At 39.4% G+C, this 24,829-nt stretch overlaps 1 protein-coding gene across 8 annotated transcripts in view; it reads left to right on the forward strand.

The window, feature by feature from the left end:
- CDKAL1 (CDKAL1 threonylcarbamoyladenosine tRNA methylthiotransferase) overlaps positions 1 to 24,829 on the forward strand; it is a 696,475-nt gene that overhangs the window by 67,145 nt on the left and 604,501 nt on the right. For all 8 annotated transcript variants that reach the window (XM_058285307.1, XM_058285304.1, XM_058285306.2 and 5 more), the window contains one exon: positions 20,643 to 20,727. In XM_058285307.1, the coding sequence (XP_058141290.1) occupies positions 20,643 to 20,727 (85 nt within the window). The remainder of the gene's footprint in view (positions 1 to 20,642; positions 20,728 to 24,829) is intronic.

Below are 24,829 nucleotides of genomic sequence, written 5' to 3' on the forward strand. Positions count from 1 at the left end.
TCGTGTTTTTAAAGACATTTTAATAGCAGTGATGATTTAAGTGTGTAGAGCCTGGAGCCAGACTGCTACCTTCAAATGATAGTTCCACCATTTGACCCTGGCCAAATTTCTTAAGCTCAGGTTCTTCATCTGTCAAATGGGGATACTCATGTACCTGCCTTGTAGAACTGTTGTAAAGACGGAATGAATTAATGCATGTGAACAAAACACTTGGAGCCTGACACAAAGGACTTACTCAACTAATGGTGCTTTAATTATATTGCTTTCAGGAATATTGGTTTATTACTTATACACTTTCTTTGGGGGGACTGGAGGTCCCTTACATGCAGCCTGTTGTGGAGTTCATTTCTTGAGATTAGGTCCTGTGTGGTTTTGGAGAGTTTACTATTTAAATCAAGGAGTTTGTTTTCAAAGATTGTGGGTACACATCTGGTGGTTTCAGATGATGGCTAGGGTGAGATGCTGATCAGCTTTTGGTTGGGATTTTTTTTCAGAAGTGGAGTAGTGCTTGGAGGTGAGACTCATGGAAAAAGCCAGTACTACACTACGCAGGTCATTCGTCAGTGAAGGCAGATCATTAAAGTTCATAGCTTTTTTATTTTATTTAATTTTTTTGCTAAGTCTGAAGATGCATCTTGTAACCTTTGCTTCTGCCTCGGGCAGGCTGGGCAGATGGTACCTAGATGCTGTCACATTCCGATAGATAGACAGATAGGTAGATAGACAGACAGATAGATTGATAAGATAGATAGGGAAAGTCCTACCCTTGATATAATTGCTTCCCTGCCTTTCTTTACCTTAGTGCCCCCTAAACCAACCACCAATCCTCCCTTTCCCCTCCCATCTCAACAAATACATATATGAATCTGAGCTGTGATCTCATAGATTACATCTGAAGGTTAGCCTCAATTTAAAGCCATACATTTTTATAAATGAAGGGAGTAATGGGAAAAAAATGAGACAAAAATTTGGAAGGCATCTCAGATTATATTAACATAGTACTTAACACTAAATGTTTTTGCATAAACTTCTTTATATAATTCTGCTTTGTACCTATTTCCACAGAGTTTATGGAAGCCAAGTTTTCAGTTGTTTGAGTTTATTATATTCACATCAACAACTAGTATTAGGGTAGCTAAAGAGTAGAAATAGTCATTTTGTTCTAATGATTTTATCGCAGTAAAATTCTATCTATAGTGCCTGAATGCCTTTTGGCATAGATCCTATGTATTTGATTATCGTTTATAAAATAATCTGTTTTCTGAGTAGTAGCATGATTTCCTGGAATACCTGGCACACCTAATTCAATTAATATTTGTCTTTCTTCTGGTTGCAATAAGATAAACCTCTGAAGCATTGTGAACAGAAATATTGAAGTTAATTTCTAGGCAAAATTATTCTGTTTCTTTTGGGGTAAGGTATAACTTTTTGTAAGAGTCAATCTAAGAGACAATTGTTTCTGTTTTTTAAGTGTAATCTAGAAATAGTTCCATATTTGATTCTACTTTTGAATAAAATTATCTATCAAATATATAAAGTTATTTTATCTGTGAAATATTAAAAGGCTATTAGATAAGTTTATTGGTGAATTAAACTAGTGTGTTCTGTCAGTGTGCATCTATTTTACCTTTTCTGCATTGGTTATTTGAACAAAAATTGAATTCCAATGGTGTGTGTTTAGTCGACTGTGGCTCCCAAAATTCTCACCAGGGAAATATGTAAAATTCACTAAATTAATTGAAAAGTTTTGAATATCTTTTATATTTAGGACAAATCCCAGATAATTAGGCTGTCTAATGAGTCAAGTCATATAGTTTTTGCAAAAAGTCAATATCCTGCTATAAGCTACAGTAATAAATGTTTAGACATATTGACCTCAAATACATTTTGTATATTTTAACCCTCTTAGCTGATTTGTAATATTTATTTTTCCTATTCAATTATGTAGAAGTAGAGCATTTATAATCATTTGAATAATTTCCGGGTATAGGATGACATGAACAGATTTTTAGTAAAGATTATAAAATATTATCTTAGAAGAAAATATAGGCTGTTAAAAAACCAGTAAATCAGATTCTATAAAATTGTATTAAATAATTGGGAGACTCTGTACTCTTTCTACTAATTTTAGGTTATTGGCCTTTCTTCTGGCTTAGGTTAAAACAATAAACTGGGAAGCGGACTTGGCTCACCTGATAGAGTGTCCGCCTACCAAATGGAGGGTCCAGGGTTTGATCCCCGTGTGGTAAGCTGGCCTATGCACAGTGCTGCTGCGTGTAAGGAGTGCTGTGCTGCACAAGGGCGCCCCTGCATAGGGGTGCCCCATGTGCAAGGTGTGTGCCTCACAAGGAGAGCTGCCCTGCGTAAAGAAAGCTCAGTCCGCTCAGGAGGGGCACCACACACACAGAGAGCTGACTCAGCAAGATGATGCAACAAAAAAGAGATGCAGTTTCCCAGTGCCGCCTGATAATGCAAGCAGACGCAGAACACAGTGAGCAGACAACGGGGGTGGGGGGCGGGGAATAACTAAAATAAATCTTTAAAAAACAAAACGATAAACTGCCTTCATTGCCAACCTGCCAAGACCTGCTTAATTGTACTTCACCCTAACCCCCAGCCGTTAAGGTCAGACTTGATAGACTCTGTCTTACCTTTGGGGGGAAGAGGGATGCTTGAGGGCTTGGAGGAATATAATTATTCCTAGGTATTTTACTTTGTAATTATTTTGCTTCTAACTTTAAGCTTTACATTTTTTTTCTCCTAGGCTCACTGAAATAGAATTAGTTTCAGCATTCAAGAACTCCCTTCCTTCCTTAATTTTTTTCCTGATACCTAGTTATATGTGGTACCTAGCTTCACACCTCAGAAATGTGGGCGCTAGGAAGGATCTTCTCCCATCAAAATACGCTTCTTTCGAGAGAGCAGGGAAGATGCAGGGCCTTGACTAAATCTTGATCACCTGTCCCGTCCGTCGTCGTCCCCGCCCCGCACCACTTACCAGGTGCTCAGAACTCCATGTTGAATGATAGAAAAGAACTGAGAGAAAGGCCAAGTGTAATGAATGATATGGGAGAATGTACTTTGTAACATATGCTATGAAGTGAATTAGTGTATATGAAAGTACTCTGAAAGGTGCTAGAAAGATTATTGTTAGTATTCGTAGAATATTAAATCATTACTGTTACATTACTGTTACATTTCACAGCAGTGGTGATTTAAGTGTGTAGAACCTGGAGCCAGACTGCTAACTTCAAATGCAAATAATTAATGATATTTTTTATTAAATGACATATCGCATATATTCAGTTAGGAATGTTTTTCAATGTCTAACAGAAAACCTAATCAACAGTGGCCTAAACTAGTAGGGATTAATTTTCTGCCCATTAATTTTGATGTTTGCTGAAGTTGGGAATAAGTGTTTGGTATTAGTTTAGCACCCCAATGATGTCAGGAATTGCCTCTATAATTTCTTAGCCTTTTGTTCATGGTTGCAAGATAGTTACCCCTGCTCTAGGTGTCACCTTTCTGTTTGAAGCACCAAGGCAGGGAATGGACTGACACAAGCATTTCTCTTCCTTATACTGGGAAAGCAAAAGACTTCCTAGAAACCTGTAGCACAGTAGACTTCTGCTTAATTCTAATGGTTGAAAGTGTTGCACATGGCCACTCCTAACTAAAGGAAAACTGTGAAAGGGTGATGTAGTTTTTCCAGCCTTTGGTGGAGATGGGAAAGGAGAAGGAGTTTGGAATTGGGTTTTCTAACCGACAGCATCTGCAGTGTCTACTTTGGCTAGGCCAAGCCCAAATATATCTTATTCTTATGTACACATTTTACAGGGATACAGACATCACCTCTCCAAGGGAGGCTGTACCTGTTCTCATCCAGTGATTGCAGCTGGACACATAGGACTATGATAGGGCCCATCAAGTCTGACTATAGCTTGGTGTGCTCTGGTGACCTAAAGCTAAAAGAAAAATTATCTGCTCCCAGTATATACAGAAAGCTACAGTTGATAAAGAAATGAGAAATTCAGAATCATCACTGGTCTGAAGAATACTGTACTCTGTAGAATATGAATATTGAAGACTTGCTGCTGTGGCAGTGGATTAAGTCTTAGTTGACCTCTAGGGCTGTCTTTATTTATCTTCCCTGAGAGGATCTCCCTTGTTCTCCTTAGTCACTTCTGACCACACTGTTACTATATAAAAAGTCATGAAATCTGGTAGACATAGTCTTCCCACTTTATTCTTTTTTTCCAAAATAGTTTTGACTATTTTAGGGAATTTCCTTTTCCACATAAATGTTAGAATAAGCTGTGTATGTCTACAAAAATGTTGGTGGGATTTTGAAAGGAATTGTGTGAACTTACGTCCTATATAGGTTTGGGTAAAATTGATATCTCTATTGTGTTGGGTCTTCCAATCCATGAACATAACAAGTCTCCCTAGTAATTTAGGTCTTCTTTGATTTCTCTCAAGAGCATTTAAAAATTTTCATCATATAGATCCTGTACGTGTTTGTACCTAACCATTTAATTTCCTTCACAGTGTTTGTAAATGATAGTGCTTTATTTCATTGTTAGTATAGAGAATTGCAATTGATTTTTTTTTTTTTTAAAGATTTATTTTATTTACTTCTCTCCACCCCCTCATTGTTTTGCACTTGCTGTGTCTGTTTGCCTTCCTTGTTTCTTGAGGAGGCACTGGGAACTGAACCCGGGACTTCTGATGTGGGAGGGAGGGACCTAATTGCTTGGCTACCCCCACTCCCTGCTTTGTTGTGTCTCTCATTATGCTTTTCTTCTTGTGTCTCTTGTTGCTTTATCTTGTGGCATCAGCTTGCCACACCTGCTTGTCACACCAGCTCGTTGTCTTTAGGAGGCACTGGGAACTGAACCAGGAACCTCCTATGTGGTAGGTGGGAGCTCATTCGCTTGAGCCACATCTGCTTCCCTGATTTTCTTTGTTGATCTTATATTCTGCTATCTTAGTGCATTCACTTATTAGTTTTTTTTTTTTTTTTTTAATTCCTTAGGGTTTTCTATGCAGACAATCGTGTCATCTGCAAATAGAGACAGTTTTATTTCTTCCCTTTTGATCAGTATGCCTTTTATTTCCTTTCTTACCTTATTGTGCTGGCTAGAACTTCCAGCACTATGTTGACTAAGAGCACATATCCTTGCCTTGATCCTAACCTTAGGGTAATGCATTTAGCCTTTCATTGGTAGGTGCCATGTGAGCTATAGTGGTTTTGTTTATTTTTTGGTACACATTCTTTATGAGTTTCAGGTAAATTGCTTCTATTCCTAGTTTTGTGAGTGTTTTTTATCATGAATAGATGTTGGATACTTTATAGATTTTTTTTTTTAGTTGGAAGTAGGGTAATATATGAATAGTAGAATAATAAAATCTGAATGTTGCTCATACATACAATTCTTTTTTTTTTTTTTAAAGATTTATTTATTTATTTAATTCCCACCCCCCCCCCTCCCCTAGTTGTCTGTTCTTGGTGTCTATTTTGCTGCGTCTTGTTTCTTTGTCCGCTTCTGTTGTCGTCAGCGGCATGGGAAGTGTGGGCGGCGCCATTCCTGGGCAGGCTGCTCTTTCTTTTCACGCTGGGCGACTTTTCTCACAGGCGCACTCCTTGCGCGTGGGGCTCCCCCACGCGGGGGACACCCTTGCGAGGCACGGCACTCTTTGCGCGCATCAGCGCTGCGCATGGCCAGCTCCACACAGGTCAAGGAGGCCCGGGGTTTGAACCGCGGACCTCCCATATGGTAGACGGACGCCCTAACCAAAGTCCGTTTCCCCATACATACAATTCTTAAGAACCCAAAGGACACTGCCCAGCTATGAATCAAGCTTACATATCTCTATATTTATATCGAGAGATTTGTGAATATAATTACATGTGGAAATTTTTCTTTTTCTTTAGGCTTCCCAAACAATGTTCCATATATATTAAACATATATACAAAACAAAGCTTTCTTGGTCCTGTAACTGAAATTTTCCTCATAAAATAAGCCCTCTTTTACTAGCATGGAAAAGAAATACCTCTATGGGATAGAGAGTCACATTCCATGTTTTATAGTGCCTTCTTTTATCTTGCACTTTAGTTGCAATAGCTATATATTCTTATGTTACAGAGCAGTCTGCCTCTCCAATCTCCTCTTTATTTCAAAAATAAAAGTAAAAAATGGAAAGAAATTTACAGAAAAGTTGCAAGAACAGTACAAAAATTGTTACTTTTGGAACCATTTGAGAGTAAGTTGCTGACCTGAATACTTTAGTGTTTATTTCCTACAAACTCATTCTTCTGCAAAACCACAACGCAGCTACCAAAAACCAGGGAATTAACATTGAGGCATCACCCCACCTATTCCTCAGAGCCCATTCATGCTATGCCCATAATGTCCTTTATAGCAAAAGGATCCAACTTGGAGTCAGGTTTGCATTTAATTGTCTTGTCTCTTTAAGACTCTCTTTACTCCCTAACAGTTCCTCAGTCTTTCCTTGCCTTTTTAGATCTGTGGCATTTTTGAAGAGTTAGCCAGTTATCTGAAAGATAGCCCTTGATTGGAGTTTCTCTGGTGCTTCCTTGAATAAAGTTTTGCACCTTTGGCAGGAATGTCACAAAAATGATGCTGTGTGCTCATTGCATCTTATCAGGAGGCACTTTGACAATGTCGATTAGTTCCCTTAGTGGGGATGTTGACTTTGCTTGGTAGATTAGGTTGGTGTCCCTGGTACCGTATATATGTATTGTAGGGGTAGGAGTCTGGAGTGGTGGGTAAATTTGCTGTTGCTCCTTACACGTTTGCTCCTCCCCGATTCCCTCACCTTGCTGCTCTCTTGAGAGGTGCCCTCCTCCCCCCTCCTGGGTTGCAGCAACCTGGGGCTACACTCCTTAAATAGCCCCGGCCGCTTCCTGCCCCTTCGCCGCTCTCGCCTTCCTGCCGCTCTGGCAGCAGGCCTGGAGCTGCTGCCACCACTTGCTCTTGACTGCCCTTGGGTTTTGACACCTGGGCCAGTCTGCCCCCTCATGCCTGTTTCATTGCCTTCCCGCCCTGACACCTGTGTTTGGCTGCCCTTCACGGCCTGGGCTCCAATACTCTGCTGGGTGCCTGCCTTGGCTATTCTTGCTGTGCTCAGACTCCTGCATGCTGTGCCAGATGCTCTCCTTTGAGGCACCCTCCCTGAGAACCCCGTGCCGAGTTCCCCTCCCATCCCACCTGTGCCCCGACACCCACTTCCCCACTTGCTTCTCTGTGAGCCCCAATCGTGGCTTTGCACTGACTCAGTATGGAAGGGTGGGGATGGTAAGGGAACTCGAGTCTCCTGTAGTTGCTGTATTCTTACATCAGCCTCCTGGTCTTCGCTTTCTCACCTTGTCCTCCTCTCTCATCAGTCTCTTCATGAGAGGCAGTTAGAGTTACATTCTAAATGTAAGAGTCAGTTTCCTTAGAGAAAACAGGTGACTCTATTCCATAAATAAATGTGCAGAGTCTGGTTGGTTTAGGTGTAAAGGAAGAACTACTCCCTATACATGAGGAGTGAAGACATCTCATGGAACAGAAGGGTGTACGGTAGCACCTGACTTCAGATGGACACAGTGCTTCCAATCAGCACTTCGAGTCAAAGATGAATTCTGCTTCTGCCTCCTCCTTTCTAGCTTATGACCTTGCAAGTCACAACACCTCTCTCGATCCTTGTTTCCTCATCCAAAACATGCGGGTTATACTTAGTTCATAGAGCTATTGGGGAGCTCAGATGAGATAATGTATGTGAAAATGCTTTGCAAGCAGTAAAATGCTATGCAAATGTGGTTATTTCTTTCTAATTTTACTGCATAGTTAAAATTGAGATTTATGGGACATTGAGTCAAACGTTTAATTGCCCTTGTGACTTCTAGGCAAATTCCCTCTGATTCATAAGGCAGGAAAGAGGTCAGCATAGTTGTTGCTTTTCACCACCACTTTAAGTCCATTGTTCTGTCACCATAACTCACCCACGCAAGCACTCCTCCTTTGAAGTCCTGTGACACATTCCTACCTTCTTGCTGATTTTTACCCCCTGGCGTACAATAGTCCACCCCACCCTGGTGCCTGCTGTCTGTCCTCTTTGGGGACATGAGCCTCACTGGCCTCCTGGGAGAACCTTCATGCACTTCAGGTGCTTGTGGCACAGTGCTGCTTGACTCCATCCCTGGGTAGGTAGCTTGAAGGAATGTGCCTGATGCTGACATTAAACACTTCTCCCTAGAGCTTATGTTGATGCTCCTGAAGTCACTGCTTGTAGCGTCTCCTAAGTTGGAAACCTTTTTCTCCTCCCTCTACTCTCCCCTATCTCTAGCCCAGGGGTTCTTAACAAGGGTACGGTGAGCTTGAATTGAAATTAAAACAAACATTGTTCTTGTGGGGACGAGTTGGTGCAGGTGTGATATAGTTATTAAATAATGCATAGTATAGTGTGGATTTAGTAAGGGGTCATGGTTTTCATCTGACTGGCAAAAGGATCTGTGGAACAGAAAAGGCTAAGAGCCCCTGCACCAGTTACTAAGTTCTCTTATTCCATCAAAAAGTCTCTTTCCCACTTGAGGCTTCGTTTTCCCTTTATTAGCAGCCTAACCCTGGCTCGTATTCCCTCACTTCTGGATTATTGAAATGGCTTTCTTCAGCTCAGCTTGCCAGGCGCCTGAGCCTCTGCTGAGTAATTGCATGAAGAAGGTCCTTGGGGCTCAAGCCAGCTCCCCGCAGAGCAAGCCCTTTGAGGGGAGCCAGTCATACAGAGCATGGCTCCAGTGACTGGTAAGGACGTCCAGATGGCAGGGGTCAGCTTGGGGAAGAAGATCTGCCCTGCCAGGTCCAGACTAGTGCCAGAAGCCTCTAGAATCTAGGAAGCCTCAAATCTAGAAGATGATTTCCAACATCTAAATGTTACTACTCATAATTTTTTTTTTGGTGGTAAAATATATACAACACAAAACTTCTCATTTTAACCACCTCAAAACATTTATTCAGTGGCATTGCTTACCTTCACAGTCTTGTGCTACCGTTCTCATTATCCTCACCAAAACTTTCTGTCATCCCAAACAGAAACTCTGTACAGATTAAGCATTGACTCCCTATTCCTCCTCTCCTCTGGCCTCTGGTAATCTGTAATCTACTGTCCCTTTGAATTTGTCTATTCTAATTATTTCTTCTCAGTGAGAACATACAGTGTCCATTTGAATCTTGCTTATTTCACTCAATATGTCTTAAGGTTGATCCTGTAGCATGTATCAGAACTTTACCCCTTTTTCTGATAGAATAATATTCTGTTGTAGGTGTGTATTGCATTTTGTTTATCCATTTGTCCGTTGGTGGACACTTGGATTGTTTCCATCTTTTGGCAGTTTTTAAATTTTAAATTCTTATTTAAAAAAATTATAATAGCTTTTTTGTTTTAAAAATGTATCAAAATTTTTGAATAGAGTAAAAAATTTAAAAATAAAACTTGTGTAAGTACAGGTCTTCTACTTATATTGTCCCCCATCAACTCTGTTTCCATTTCTGGCAAATAGTAATTCCTAATAGATTCTGGTATACAATCAAAAGTTATTTTATGCTAATAAAAGCAAATGCGATGGTATGTTCTGGATTTTGCCCTCCCTTTCTACCTCTGGTAGCATACTGGTCTTGTTCCTGAGGAATAAATCCTGGATATCTTTCTATATTAGCATTTAGCATTTAGAGTTTAGTCATTCCTTTTGCTAGCAGTTTTATAGGAGTTTCAATTATCGGTGTACTAAAATGTATTTAACCATTGCAACTAATAGTACACTGAATAACCATGTATGTACATCATTTTGTACACTGGCGAGTTTGTTTTCAGTAGGCTAAATTGTTAGAAGCGAAGCTTCTACTTCAGAGGATGCATTTTTCATTTTGGTAGATATTGTCAAATTGCCTCCATAGGTAGTGATCCAGTTTACTTCCCACCAGCAATGCATGATAGTTAGTGCCTGTTTCCTCTCAGTTCCATCAACATAGTGTGTTATCATACTCTTGGAGTTTTTGACAATCTGGTAAGTGTAAAATGATATGTCAGGGCAGTTTTCATTTTCATTTCTCTTATTAAGGATGAGATTGAACATCTTTTCATACATTTAAGAGCCATGTATGTTTCCCTTTTTGTGGACTTGAAGTATGTATTTGCTGTTTCTTTTTCCATTGGATTTTAGTCTTCTCAGTCTTTGAGTTTATTTATTAGGCCTGATGACCTGAAAGCTGAGTGCAGCAGGGCCATGGTGTGGTGGACAGTGGCTTTGGATAGATGAGTGGTGGCCAGATCGTGAAGTGCCCTTTGAAGTCCATTTGGTGTCTACGTTGGCCCTCAATTTATAAAACCTTTTAAACCTGTAGAAATAGATATTCTATTAGGGATTTTTAAGATGCAATAATTAATGAAGTGATTAGATGTCAGGATCAACAGAACAGTTGAATTTGGAATGAGGAAAGGGGATTATTAGCAATGATTCTTTTCTGCATGGTAAGTAAAAGATCTGCCCTGCACTTTAATTTTGATTATGACCCAGTACACTTATAATTAATTTTCAACAATTATTGTTAATAGCTTTGCCAGCTATTATTTCTCATTCAAAAGAAAAAAAAATTTTCTTTATCCTTCAAGTAAACAATAACCAAGTCAAACAAGGGTTCAAGCTGACCCTTGGTTTCCTCATCTTATTTCTGTGAGGGAATCAGCAGGACTATTTTAAAAGAATAAACTCATTATGTGAGTAATCTCCAAGAGTAAGTGCTTTTCCCAAGGAGCTGCTATGTTCTCCTTCCTCAAAAGCATACCATGTAATCCCCAGCACTGCACAGGTGAGGGACAGTTACTGCTCTCAGTATTTCATACTGGGGACTCTTACTTTTTTGTCTGTCAGTTCTTTCTCTTTCCTCCTGTATCCTTTGTCCCTGCTGCCCCTCAACCTTGTGCCCTTCCTCTCCTTCCTCCTGCTCCCTCCAGCCCTAGCTGAAGGAAGAGTGCTTCCTCATGGATCACTTAAATTGCTATAGAAAACAGATTTTAAAAATGTGGTTAGTCTGTGCTGGGCATTATATGGTCTATAGAAAGTTGAATAAAAGAAATGTAGAAGATAAAAACTAATCCATTGACAAATTTTATTTTACCTTTTATTGGTTTTGAGAAATTATTTTTCAGGATACAACTTAAAGATACTTTCAAATTCTCTTTTAAAGCATACTCTATTCTCTTATGTTTTAATGAGGCACACAGTGATTTGTATTATGTAAGTAAACTCCCAGGGTATGAGTAAGCATAATGAGTATTTAAACTGTTTGGACTAGGTTTGTCTTCCAGGGTTCTGTGGTAGAGAAAGTCTCAAAAAATGCTGTTAGGTCCAAAGCAGTTAAACTTCCTTCCTTCATTGTTTTGGTTTTAGTGAATTTCTATTTCTGTCTGTCTACTTAACGTTCCTTATTTAAATCTATGAATAGACTCCTCTTTTTTTCATATATATATATATTATTAGAGAAGTTTTGAGCTTACAAAACAATCATACATAAAGTGCAGAATTCCTATACCTCACCCTTCCACCAACACCTTACATTGTTGTGGAACATTTGTTGTAGATTATGAAAAAATGTCATCCAAATAATCCTACTAGCTATGGTCCTTAGCTTACAATTGGTATATTTTTTCCATATACCTCCCTATTATTAACACCGAGTTCCTCTATTTTTTGATGCTGTTTCTCTGGTTGATATTGAAGTGGAATAATTGTGTAAGATAAATATTTTGTTCTCAGTAGTATCCGTAAACCGTGCCACCTCTTCTCTAATGCCACCATTATGGAGAAACCTGCAGGGTGAAGGAAGTGTGATTGTTGAGCGAGACAGTGCAGCTTTGGAGCAGTAATCCTGCATTTATTATTAATTCTCTCTCCATTTCCATGGCTGCCACTGTCATTGAAGGGCAAGAGCTCAGATATTTAAGATCTTGGAAATAGCAAAACAGCTGCTTTTGAAGCCTGGTTATTAGTTCTCTTAGAAATATCATGAGGCAACCTCAAGGCCGTGGGGTACTTTTTGATTTTGCTTTAGATATTGTCTGCATTATTTTTGATCAAGAGGCAAAGAGCCGCCAATGAGATTTTAATTTCCTTAAATTCATGTGCTTTGGAGTCAGTTTGTCTGGATTTCTAATCCCTGCAGCCTCTAACTGTGTGATTTTAGGCAAGTTACTTTCCCTATCTAAGTCTTACATTCCTCCTGTAAAATTGGAATAAAAACCATGAAACAGTAATGTGGTGTGCTTGGTTCCTTGCTAGACACAAAATATATATTTAATCGTGTTAGCTATTATCATTATTACTCATCAAATTTTTATTCCTTTTGATTATAAAACAACTTATCATGTATATATAAAGGAATAGTTTTGGAAAGCTCATGTGTTTTGGTTGAAACAAATAATAGTTTGTTTATCCTCATTCTCAAAGTGAGTAGTTGTCAATGATCATTATTTTCTTCATCTGGTGAATACAAAAGGTTTTAGCAATGGGGAAGGAAGTCCCTTAGAAAATGTATATCACATCACTATATTCTTGATGAACCACAGCAGGAAAATAGTTTATGTTCTCACCTTCATATGAAAGAAAGCAATAAATTCTAAACTCTATGGAAAACAAAACTTAAAAAGAAAAACAGCTTGATTAGTTTTCTGAATTAAAAAAAACAATACATGCTTTTAAAACTTCAAACAATACAGATGGATATAAATAAAATATTAATGTGTTCCTTCTCAGGATTAAACTTGCATAAGTTTTAAAAAAAAAGAAAATGAAAGGTGTATAAATACTATATTGGGGGAAGCAGACTTGGCCCAATGGATAGGGCATCCATCTCCACTTGACCCACGTGGAGCTGGCCCATGTGCAGTGCTCCTGTGTGCAAGGAGTGCTGTGCCACGTAGGAGTGTACCCTGCGTAGGGGAGCCCCACGCGCAAGGAGTGTGTCTCATAAGGAGAGCCGCCCACTGTGAAAGGAAATGCAGCCTGCCCAGGAATGGCTCTGCACACACGGAGAGCTGACACAACAAGATGACACAACAAAAAGAAACATAGATTTCTGTGCCGCTGACAACAACACAAGTGGACAAAGAAGACGACGCAGCAAATAGACACAGAGAACAGACAACCGGGGTGAGGAGTAAAGGGGAGAGAAATAAATAAATAAATAAATCTTAAAAAAAATATATCCTGTGTGTATATAAATTACAACTTAAGATGAGAAAGACCATTAGCCTGACAGAAAAATGGGCAAGTTATATGAAGAGAGAAACAAAAATGCAAATGGCCCTTAGCTATATGAAGAAATGCTCAGCTCATTCAAAATAAGGGAAATGCATGTTAAAACCCCACTCAGGTCTTCTTTCTCATCATGCTGGCAAAAGTCCAAATGTTTGATAGCACACTGGTGAGGATGTGGATAAACAGGCACTGATGCATTGTTCATGGCGGTGCGAAGTGGCAAACTTCTTGTGGAGAGGAATTTAACAATAGGTAATGGAATCCACCGCACTTGAAAAGGTGTTACAAAGTTCATTGTGTGTCTTATTGTTGATGGTATCTTAGAATGGAGGTATAAGGGGAAAAAATGGGTGGAATCAGCATTCTCTATTGTAGGGGTTCTTAACCTTTTTTATATTATGGACACCTTTGCCTGTCAGGTAAAAACCACAAACCCCTTCTTAGAATGTAGAAGCAGATAGTTTTATGACACTCAGTATCAGCATGTCTTTTAATTTTAGGATTATCCAAAATTACCTTTTTCACCTTTCCCATAATTTCAATACCTAATAACCTAACACAGTTCAACATCTGTTCAGAGGGGCATTTTCGGCCAACATTTAGAAATTTGAATTTTCCCACAGCATCATAAAACCATCTCCACTATCCTTACCAACCTTATGCAAGTAGTTATCCACTGCACTCAGAACATGCTACATCAAAATACTGTGTATTATTTAATTAATATATCACACTTGCACCAACATGTCCCCACAAGAATAATGTTTTGAATTTTCAATTCAAGCTCATGGACCCCCTGAAATCTTTCCGCAGACCTCTGGTTAAGACCCCCTGCTCTTTTGACAGATAGCCATACAGAGTTTTTCTCCTCACTCTTATTTTGTGAGTTTCTCTGTTACTTAGTACAAAGAACCTTTGCTGAGTGATTGAGGGTTGGTACAGAGAGAGCAAATATTCTAAACTGAGAGGAAAATAAAAAACTATAAAGGACCATCCTATGCATTTTAAACAGTATTCACATTTATGCAGATATCTTTTTTGAACTTGGCATTTGACATAATTTATTTCTTCCTCTTTTTAAAATACTTCTCTGGACTTGTGTGACACTACGTTCCTCAGTGTTTTCCACCTGTCTTACTGGCTACTCCTTTTTATGTCCCTTTCTCATCTTATCTTCTTTCAGTCCTTTGAATGACCCCGTGTTCTGTTTCTACTTCTCTCTCTCTATAGTTCTATACTTTCTCCTTCAGTGAGCTCCTCTATTTCTGTAACATCACGTGTATTCCATGAGGTATTGAATCTTCCATTTATGACTCCAGTCTGAAGGTCTCCCCTGAGCTCTAGTTCCATATATCCCCATGCCGACTGGTATTTCCAATTGGATATTTAATAGGAGTCTCAAATATGACGTGACCAGAGCCAAAACAACTGATGCTTAGGCCTGAATCTTTTCGATTTACTTAGGAATCTTTTTTTTTTTTTTTTTTTTTTTTTTAAAAGATTTATTTATTTATTTAATTTCCCCCCCTCCCCTGGTTGTCTGTTCTTGGTGTCTATTGGCTGCGTCTTGTTTCTTTGTCCGCTTCTGTTGTCGTCAGCGGCACAGGAAGTGTGGGCGGTGCCATTCCTGGGCAGGCTGCACTTTCTTTTCACGCTGGGCGGCTTTCCTCACGGGCGCACTCCTTTGCGCGTGGGGCTCCCGCACGCGGGGGACACCCTTGCGTGGCACGGCACTCCTTGCGCGCATCAGCACTGCGCATGGCCAGCTCCACACGGGTCAAGGAGGCCCGGGGTTTGAACCGCGGACCTCCCATGTGGTAGACGGACGCCCTAACCACTGGGCCAAAGTCCGTTTCCCTACTTAGGAATCTTATCTGATTGTTTCTTGCATGTCTCATATCTAATCTTCCAGTGAGTTCTCTTGGCTTTACCTCTAAAATATGCCCTCAATTCATTTCTCAGTCTTGCTTTTGCTATAAATCCAGCCCAGGTTACAGTTGTCTTTCACTTAGTATTTTTTTTTCTTTTTAAAAAATTTTATTGAAGTATGTCATTCATACATGAATATATATAAACAGTAAGTGTATAGTAAAAGTTGTGAACTTACAAGGCAAACATTCATGACAACATACATGGGTCCCATTACATCACCCCAGTACCAACAGCTTGCATTGTAGTGAGACATTTTTTATAAATTATGAAAGAATATTGTCAAAATCTTACTACTAATTATAGTCCATATCTTATATTTGGTATATTTTCCCACCAACCCACCCTATTATTATTTTAAATTATTTTTATTTATTTTTTAAAAATTTTGTGGAGGATTTTTTTAGATTTTTAATTTTTAAAAAATTGATTCCATTTCCTCTCATTGTTTGAGGTTGTTGTCGGCTCTCTGTGTCCATTTTGCTGTGTGCTTTCTGTGTCTGCTCATATTTTCTTTAGGAGGCAATGTGAACTGAACCTGAGACCTCCCATGTGTGAGAGAGGTGCTCAACTGCTTGAGCCACCTCAGCTCCCTGGTTTGTTGTGTCTCTCATTGTCTTTCCTCTTTATCTTTTTATTGCATCATCTTGTTGTGTCAGCTTGCCACGCCTGCCCATTGTGCCAACTTGCCTTCTGCAGGAGGCATGGGATACTGAACCCAGGACCTCCCATGTGGTAGGCAGGAGCCTAATTGCTTGAGCCACATCTACTTCCCTTTTTTATTTTTAAAGAAGCTTTAGAGAGTGTCTACAACTGCAAGCTAGCTAGTACCATCCATCTGCTCCATGGGATCTAAGTTCCCTCTCAGAAGCAAAGTGGGCATCACTATCCCAAATCCCCAAGATTGGGGAATGAACTTTTTATTATTCTAGCAATGGAAGAACTTTTGTCACTGATACAAAGGCTGTGGCCAGCAGATTCTGAGGGATGAGAGAGAGAGGAATAGGAGTAAAATGGGGGCATTTTGGGAACATTGGATTGGAACATTGGATTTGTCCTGCATGATGTTGCAGTGATGGATATAGGCCATTGTACATTTTGTTATAACCTACAAAATTGAGTGGGACAGAGTGTAAAATATAATGTAAATTGTAATTAATGGTTAGTAGCAGTGCCCTAATATGTGTTCATCAGTTGTAACTCATGTATGACATTAATGAGGGATGTTGATGTGGGAAAGTGGAGGGGCTAGGGAATGAGGCATATGGGAATCCCTTGTATTTTTTATGTAACATTTATGTAATCAAAAACTTCACTTAATCTTTAGACCAGTGCATCAGCTTCTAACTGATGTTCTTGCCTCTACTTTTTTCCTCCTCCCTTTACTGTTACCCCATAGTCTTTTCTTCACACAGATTCCAGATGGAGCTTTCTTTTTTTCTTTAAAGATTTATTTTATTTATTTATTTCTCTCCCCTTCCCTCCCATCCCCCCTCCCTGGTTGTCTGTTCTCTGTGTCTATTTGCTGCATCGTCTTTGTCCGCTTCTGTTGTTGTCAGCAGCACGGGAATCCGTGTTTCTTTTTTGTTGCTTCATCTTGTTGTGTCAGCTCTCTGTGTGGACGGTGCCATTCTTAGGCAGGCTGCACTTTCTTTCGCACTGGGCGGCTCTCCTTCGGGGCGCACTCCTTGCCGGGCACTCCTTGCACACATCAGCACTGCCCATGAGCCAGCTGCACATGGGTCAAGGAGGCCCAGGGTTTGAACCGCGGACCTCCCATGTGGTAGACGGACGCCCTAACTGCTGGGCCAAGTCCGCTTCCCCAGATGGAGCTTTCTGAAGTAGAAATTAGCTCATGTGTGAGACCCAGTTGTGACTTCCTGTCACACTGAGAATAAAATTCAGATTTGTTAATTTGACAAACATAATCTGGTTCCTGTCTGTCTTTCTGACCTTTTCTCTCCATGCCTTCCCTCTCTTTCATTGTGTCCAATCATATTGGTCTCCTGTCTGTTGTTACAAGAACATGACAAGCATGGCCCGGTTTCATGGTCTTTGTACTCTGGTATCTTCTCAGAGTGCTCTTTTGCTGATCTTTGCATGACAGGTTCCTTCCCCATCATTTAAGTCTCATCTCAGATTCTAATGTCTCAGGGAGTAGTATGGTTTTGACCATCCTGGATGGAGCAGTTCCGTAGTATTCTCCAGACTACCATCTCTTATCATTGACCACTACCTGAAATGATCTTGCTTGTTTCTCTCGCTTGCTCTCTTTTTTTTTTTAAAGATTTATTTTATTTATTTATCCCCCCCCTTGCTGCCTGCTCGCTGTTTGCTCCCTGTGTCCGCTTGCTGCGCATTCCTCTGTGTCTGCCTGTCTCCCCCTGTTGCACCATCTTGCTGCGCCAACTCTCTGTGGATGCAGGCCATCCTTCACAAAGAGGCCCTGGGAAGTGAACCCAGGGCCCCCCATAGGGCACACAGGAGCCCAATCAGTTGAGCCACATCTGCCTCCCTCCCTCTCTCTCTTTTTAATCACACTTCCTCATCTAGACTCTAAATTCCTTGAGGATAGAGACTTTCCACAGCCATACCCCAGTACCTAGAGCTGAGCCTAGTACATAGTAAGTCCTCATTATCTTGGTTCTTGACTGACTTATGCCTGTAAGTAGAATTATCTTTTGATAATATTAAAGAAGATGAATTTACACAAAATAGAGTTCAGAAAATATTGAATAAGAAATATCTTTGTTCATTGGAGAAGGGACATCTGTTTTTTTTTGGCAGGAAGTGTTATAATGAGGTTATGTAATTTTGTGGATATTATGATGTATGTACAGAATTCTTCTTGATTGCAATTACTGGATCACCAAGTATAGTATTCACTTTATTTTGAAAGTTAGTATATTCCAACCCTGAGAAAATTCAGGATTATTATTAGATAACAGACATCTACAATTTTTTCTTCTCTGCATAATCATTTGTTCATAATATTGTTTAGTCTTTCAAAATTCGTTCATTTAGAACCTTATTTCTGAGTACCTACCATGTAGCAGGTACTGCTATAAATAAAGGAAATATATTAATAGCTATGAATAAGATAAACTCCCAACCCTAAATATTTGCTAAATTAACCAGTGGCTTTCTTGGAGAGCTTGTTTAAAAAAATCAGTATGGCCTTCACAATTGCGGGAGTTAGGTAGAAGTACTAAATGCATAAGGTACACTTATTTTCCCTTTATCTTCCTTCTCTCTTGTTAAATGCTCCTTGCATACTGTTCAATGTTCCATGGCTATTTGAACATCTTCTATGTGCCCTTGACTGTGTTAGGCTCTGGACTTTCAGAGAACAGCAGATAAAAATTTGTCTTCAGTATCTCTTAATCTGTTAATAAAGACAGGCAGGAAAGAATGAATTATTATTTTTTAAGATTTATTTTTATATCCCCCCCACCCCGTTATTTGCTCTCTCTGTCCATTTGCTATGTGTTCTTCTGTGTCTGCTTGTATTCTCATCAGGTGGCACTGGGGATCTGTGTTTCTTTTTGTTGCATCACCTTGCTGTGTCAGCTCTCCATGTGTGCAGCCCCACTCCTGAGCGGGCTGCAGTTTCGCGCAGGGCGGCTCTCCTTGCTCAGGGACCACTTCTTGCGTGGCGGGTACCCTTATGCGGGCATCCCTGTGTGGGCCGGCACTCCTTGTGCGCAGCAGCACTGTGTGTGGGCCAGCTCACCACATGAGCCAGGAGGCCCTGGGTATCGAATCCTTGGACCTCCTGTATGGTAGGCAGACGCTCTATCTATTGAGCCACATCCGCTTCCAAATTTTTAATACAGAATTGTAAAATGGAAGAATAGTTGTATGTACAGATTATTTTGGGAGTGCAGGGAAGAAGCATCTAACCAAGCCTCAAGCTGAAACTGAATGGCTGAGTAGCAGTGAGCCAGGTGGATAAGAGGGTGAAGGAATATCAGTTGTTATTCAAGAAAATAAAGATATTCTTGGCAGATGGAAACATTAGGAATTCCAAGTGGTTTGGTGTGGCTGGAGGGACAGGTGAATATAGGGAGAAAAGAATATTGACAGTGGGGAGGTAGATGGCTCAATCTGAGTAGACCTTGAATTCCAAATGGAAATCACTGAGAGATGAAAGCAGAGCGCTATGATCAGATTGATATTAAAATCTATCTGTCTGTCTGTCTTTCAGGTGGCACTGTAGGGAATAATTTGGAAGGAGCTAAGAGGTGTTTAGGTGATAACTTATCTTTTCTGAGTTTGATCATAGAAATGACATAATTAGATTTTACGTTTTATGAAAGTCCACTTTGGCTCCCATTGAGGGGAAAATAGATAATGGAAGTATGGATGGGGAGAGGAATGAAAGCAGCAAGCTAAGTAAAGAGGGATTGTAGTATTCAGCTGATACATGGTAATATGGGGCCTACCTTGCTTTTATTGTTCCATGAACTTTTTTATCCTGCCTCTTTATAGAAAGCTTTTACCATTTTTATAACAAAATATTGGAGGAGAAAGTTTTTGCCAGACAACCAGAATCTCTGACCATCCCTCTTTCCCAACTCTCTTATTTGAAGCTCCCTTCTCAGGTAGAGTGTTTATACACAGAAATCTGTGTTGTCTTAATTCTTTGTGCCATTTGATCTTAGCTTGTGTTCTTATTGAAATGCTGTTGAAGGTGCTAAGGTTTCAATTTTGGTTTTATTTTCATTGTAGTAGTCCTGTTTTGATGTATAAGGTTTTTTTAGGCAACTGAAATATCTAAAAGCAGTTAATACAGCATCAAGCACATTTAGGCATTTATAAATTCATTTTAATAAATATGATGGGCTTGAATTTATCATAGGATATAATGATTTGTAATCATATTTATGAGAGGAACAAAAGGCTCACTTTGTGGTAAATCATTAACATTTTCAAAGCAGACAAGTTATATTTTAATAACTTCCCAAACTGAGGAATATTCAACATATGATAACACCTATGCCGGAAACATAGAAACACATGGTCCAAAGGGGGCCAATTAATTTCATATTCAGGGGTGAGATTAGGCTATTCCAGTTTCAATTTGGTATTTGGAAGTTATTCAGTAGTCCTTCGAAGTATTGAAAATAAAAGAGTTAACACTTCTTAACGTTCCATTTTTAATGAAAAAATATAGCACAGGCTGCAGTTTTTATTTATATTTCTCATGCATGCTTTCCATGTTATAATAGTCACCTACTGACTTCTAACTGCAGTTTACTCGGCTTTATCTCCTGCCTCCTCCTGTTCCCCCTGGCAGTTATATAAGTCACATTCCCATCAGAGTAAGCACTTGGGTATTTTTGAATGATTTAATGTGATACTCACTTTTCTTTTTGTATTCCTTTTTAAAAATAGACAATGCATCAGATGCAGATTTATGGCTCCTGAATAGTTGTACTGTAAAAAACCCAGCTGAAGACCACTTTAGGAACTCAATTAAGTAAGTAGAGGTTGTTGGATTTTTTCTTCTATGTTTTATGAGTGAAGTAAGAATTAATTGGGAAAAGTAAAATAATTGGGAAATTAACTTTAAAAGATTTCTAATGTCAACATAAATACTTAGTATGTCATAAAAAGTACGAGTTGAACTTTTAAAGTTATACTGTTTTGAATTATCTGATAATCAAACTTTACTGTGACTTTTTCAAATAGGTGATTTAAGTATTTGTGAAATTAGCTAATAGTTGATTTGAATGTTTGCTAAATATTAACTATGCACTATCCTTAGGGAATCCAGTTAGCACTTTGTGAAACTGCCTAATGCAGTTTTCTCTTCCCTTAGCATTGTACTAGGTTCTATAATGCCTGACCTTCATGGGAATAACAGTGTTTTGGGGGCAACATGGACATATAAGTCCTTCTTGCTTTGTTTCTGCAAGTTAAAGTGGAAGAAGTTTCTTTTTTTCACATGTGCTCTGAATCTTATCCCTACCTTCCTTCTAGAAACCTCATTCCAAAAATTTTTTCCTCAATCTCCTGTGTCCTCAAGTCCACCAATCCTATTGGCACCTTTTTTTTTCATTGATACTTAAACACACTCAGGTTTAATTTACCCCAGGTGCCTCTTTTAAATAGCTATTGTCCTATTTTTCTTCTCTGCTTCCCAGCCAGACTTCTACTTCCTACCTTCACTCTCATACTCATTCTTTTCTACCACTGATGTTATCCTGAAATATATCATACTTACATAAGTTTATAAAACATGTACAGTTTAATTAAACACCTATATATGTACCACCCAGGATAAGAAATATAAAATTGTCAGGACCTTAGATATCCCCCAGTGCCCATCTTTCAATCATAACCCCCAGTAAGTTCTCTCTACACTGACTTTTGTGAACCACTCCCTTACTTTTATTAATAATTTTGTCATTTCTTAAATGTAACTCTAAACAAAGTGGTGTTTAGCTTTGCCCTTTTTGAACTTTATTTATTGGATGTACACTGTTTGCGCTGTTCTGAGATTTGCTTCATTCCTGAACATTGTTTTTAGATTTATCCAGGTTGATACATGTAAAATAACTCTGGCCACTATACTGTTCATCAGATGAATTTGTCACAATTTATTTATTCATTTACTATTGATAGATTTTTGAGGTTTTTCTGGTCTTTTGCTTTCATGAACAGTGCTGCTATGAATATTTTAAACATGCTTTCTGTTGCACACATGCCAGAGTTCTAGGATATGTGCCTGGGAATTGTATTCCTGGGTCACAGATGTACAGATGCATAGATAATGCTAAACAGTTTTCCCAAGTGGATGTATCAGTGTTCACTCCCACTAGTAATGGATATGTGTATTTGTTGTTCTCCATTCTTACCAGTACTCAGTATGATCACACTTCTAGACTTTTGCCAGTGGTACGTCATTGTTGATTTAATTTGCATTTCCACTAGGTAGGGCATCTTTTTTCATATGTCTATTGGCCATCTGGGTTTTGGTCTTTTTGTGAAATGACTTTTGAAGTCTTTTGTACATTCTCTTGTTGGGTTGTTTGTCTTTTTCTTATTTATTTATGGGAATACATTATATGTATTCTATATACTAATCCTTGTACATGTTGCAAATATCTTCTCCTAATTTTTTGCTTATCTTTTCACTCCTTTAATGGTATCCTTTTTTAAAAAAAACTTATTGTAATGTATATGCAACTCAGAATTTCCAGTTTTAACCACTTTCAAGTGTACTGTTCATTGGTGTTTTAGATTGAATCATTCCTTCTACAAAGACATGTTCAAGTCCTAACTCCTGGGCTAATGGATGTGAACGCATTTGTAAATAGGATCTTTGAAGACCCTATCATTAAGATGAGGCCAAATGGGGTGGATCTTAATCCAATATGACTGGAGTCCTTATAAGCAGAGGAAATTTGTACAGACGTGAACAGGGGCTGAAGGAGGCAGATGAGCTACGTGACGGTGGCAGAGATTGAACTATGGATTGCTGATAAGCCGTCTCCAGAGCAGTATAGACTTCAGAGAAGATGTGATCCTGCTGGCACCGTGATTTTGGATTTCTAGCCTCCATAAATGAGAGATAATAAATTTCTGTTGTTTAAGCCAACCAGCCTGTCTGTGGTACTTTGTTACATAGCAGCCATGGCAAACTAAGACAAGTGGAAATTAAATCAAAATCACAATGTTGAGCTACCATCCCCACCTTCAATTATTTAATGCCATCTTTTGAGGAAGAGAAACTTGTTTAAAATTTTTTCAATCTTTTCTTTTTTGTTCTCTTCTCCTTCTATTATTTAAGAAATCTTTCTTTACCCTAAAGTTGTTACAATATTACTCTATATTTTATTCTAAAAGTTTCATGGTTTTACCTTTTACATTTAAGTCTATAACCCTACTGGAGTCATTTTTTTGTGTGTAGTACAAGGAAGGGGTCTAATTTTTTTTTTTCCATGTAGATATGTAATTCTTCAAATATTTTTTTTAAAATTTATTTCTGTCCCCTCCCCCCCCGCCCGGTTGTCTCTTCTCTGTGTCTATTTGCTGCATCTTCTTTGTCTGCTTCTGTTACTGTCAGCGGCACGGGAATCTGTTTCTTTTTGTTGCGTCATCTTGTTGTGTCAGCTCTCTGTGTGCGCGGCACCATTCCTGGGCAGGCTGCACTTTCTTTCCCGCTGGGCGGCTCTCCTTATAGGGCGCTCTCCTTGTGTGTGGGGCTCCCCTACGTGGGGACACTCCTGTGTGGCACGGCACTCCTTGCGCACATCAGCACTGAGCATGGGCCAGCTCCACACTGGTCAAGGAGTCCCAGGATTTGAACTGCGGACCTCCCATGTGGTAGACGGACGCCTTAACCACTGGGCCAAGTCTGCCTCCCAAATATCATTTTTTAACAAATTTTATTGATACATATTAGTAAAGCATAAATCCATCCAAAGGGTACAATCAGTGGTATTCTGTATAATCACATAGTTGTGTATTCATTACTTCAATCATTTTTAATGATTTTAATCCATCTTTTTCCTTTTACCTGTTCGGTACCAGCTCTGACATATGTTGAGTGTTCGTGACTGTTTGGGTCTGTCTCTGGGCTCTCTTTTTAGTTCCCTTGAAGTATTTTTTTTTTTTTAAAGATTTATTTTTATTTCTCTCCCCTCTCCCCTAACCCTGCCCCAGTTGTCTGTTCTCTGTGTCCATTCGCTGTGTGTTCTTCTGTGTCCACTTCTATTCTTGTCAGCTGCACCGGGAATCTTGTGTCTCTTTTTTGTTGTGTCATCTTGTTGTGTAGCTCTCCGTGTGTGTGGTGCCACTGTTGTGCAGGCTGGACTTTCTTTCACGCTGGGCGGCTCATGGGGCTCCCCTATGTGGGGGGACACCCCTGCGTGGCATGGCACTCCTTGTGCACATCAGCACTGTGCGTGGGCCAGTTCCACATGGGTCAAGGAGGCCCTGGGTTTGAACCTTGGACCTCCCATGTGGTAGACAGACACTCTATCCATTGAGCCAAGTCTGCTTCCCAGAGTATTTCTTATTCTGGTCCTTGTTGTACACAGTCATAGCATATATTTATATATATATATATATAAATATACATATATTTATATACATATATATATATATATTTTTAAAGATTTATTTATTTACCCCCCTTCCCCTCCTCCTGCCCTGCTATTTTTGCTATCTGTATTATCTTGTCTTCTCATATTTTTCTCCTCTAGGATTCATCGGGATTTGATCCTGGAGACTGCTGATGGAGAGAGGTTCCCTGTCAATTGTGCCGCCTTAGTTCCTGTTTTCTGCTGTGCTTCACCTTGACTCTCCCCTTGTGTCTCTTTTGATGTGTCATCATCTTGCTGCGTGACTCACTTATTTGGGGCATTGGCTCACCACACGGGCACTCATGCCAGCACTGGCTTGGTATAAATTTTTAATAAGTCTAGATATTCCTTAATACTAGAGCGTTTTTACTTCTTCAAGAGTGTCTTAGTTCTTCTTGGCTCTTTTCCCTTCCATATAAATTTCAGGATTTGTTTGTAAGGTCCACAAGGAATACTGTTATGATTTTGATTGTGATTGCATTGAATCCC

Source organism: Dasypus novemcinctus, chromosome 22 (assembly GCF_030445035.2).
Source record: "Dasypus novemcinctus isolate mDasNov1 chromosome 22, mDasNov1.1.hap2, whole genome shotgun sequence".
NCBI classification, from domain to species: domain Eukaryota; kingdom Metazoa; phylum Chordata; class Mammalia; order Cingulata; family Dasypodidae; genus Dasypus; species Dasypus novemcinctus.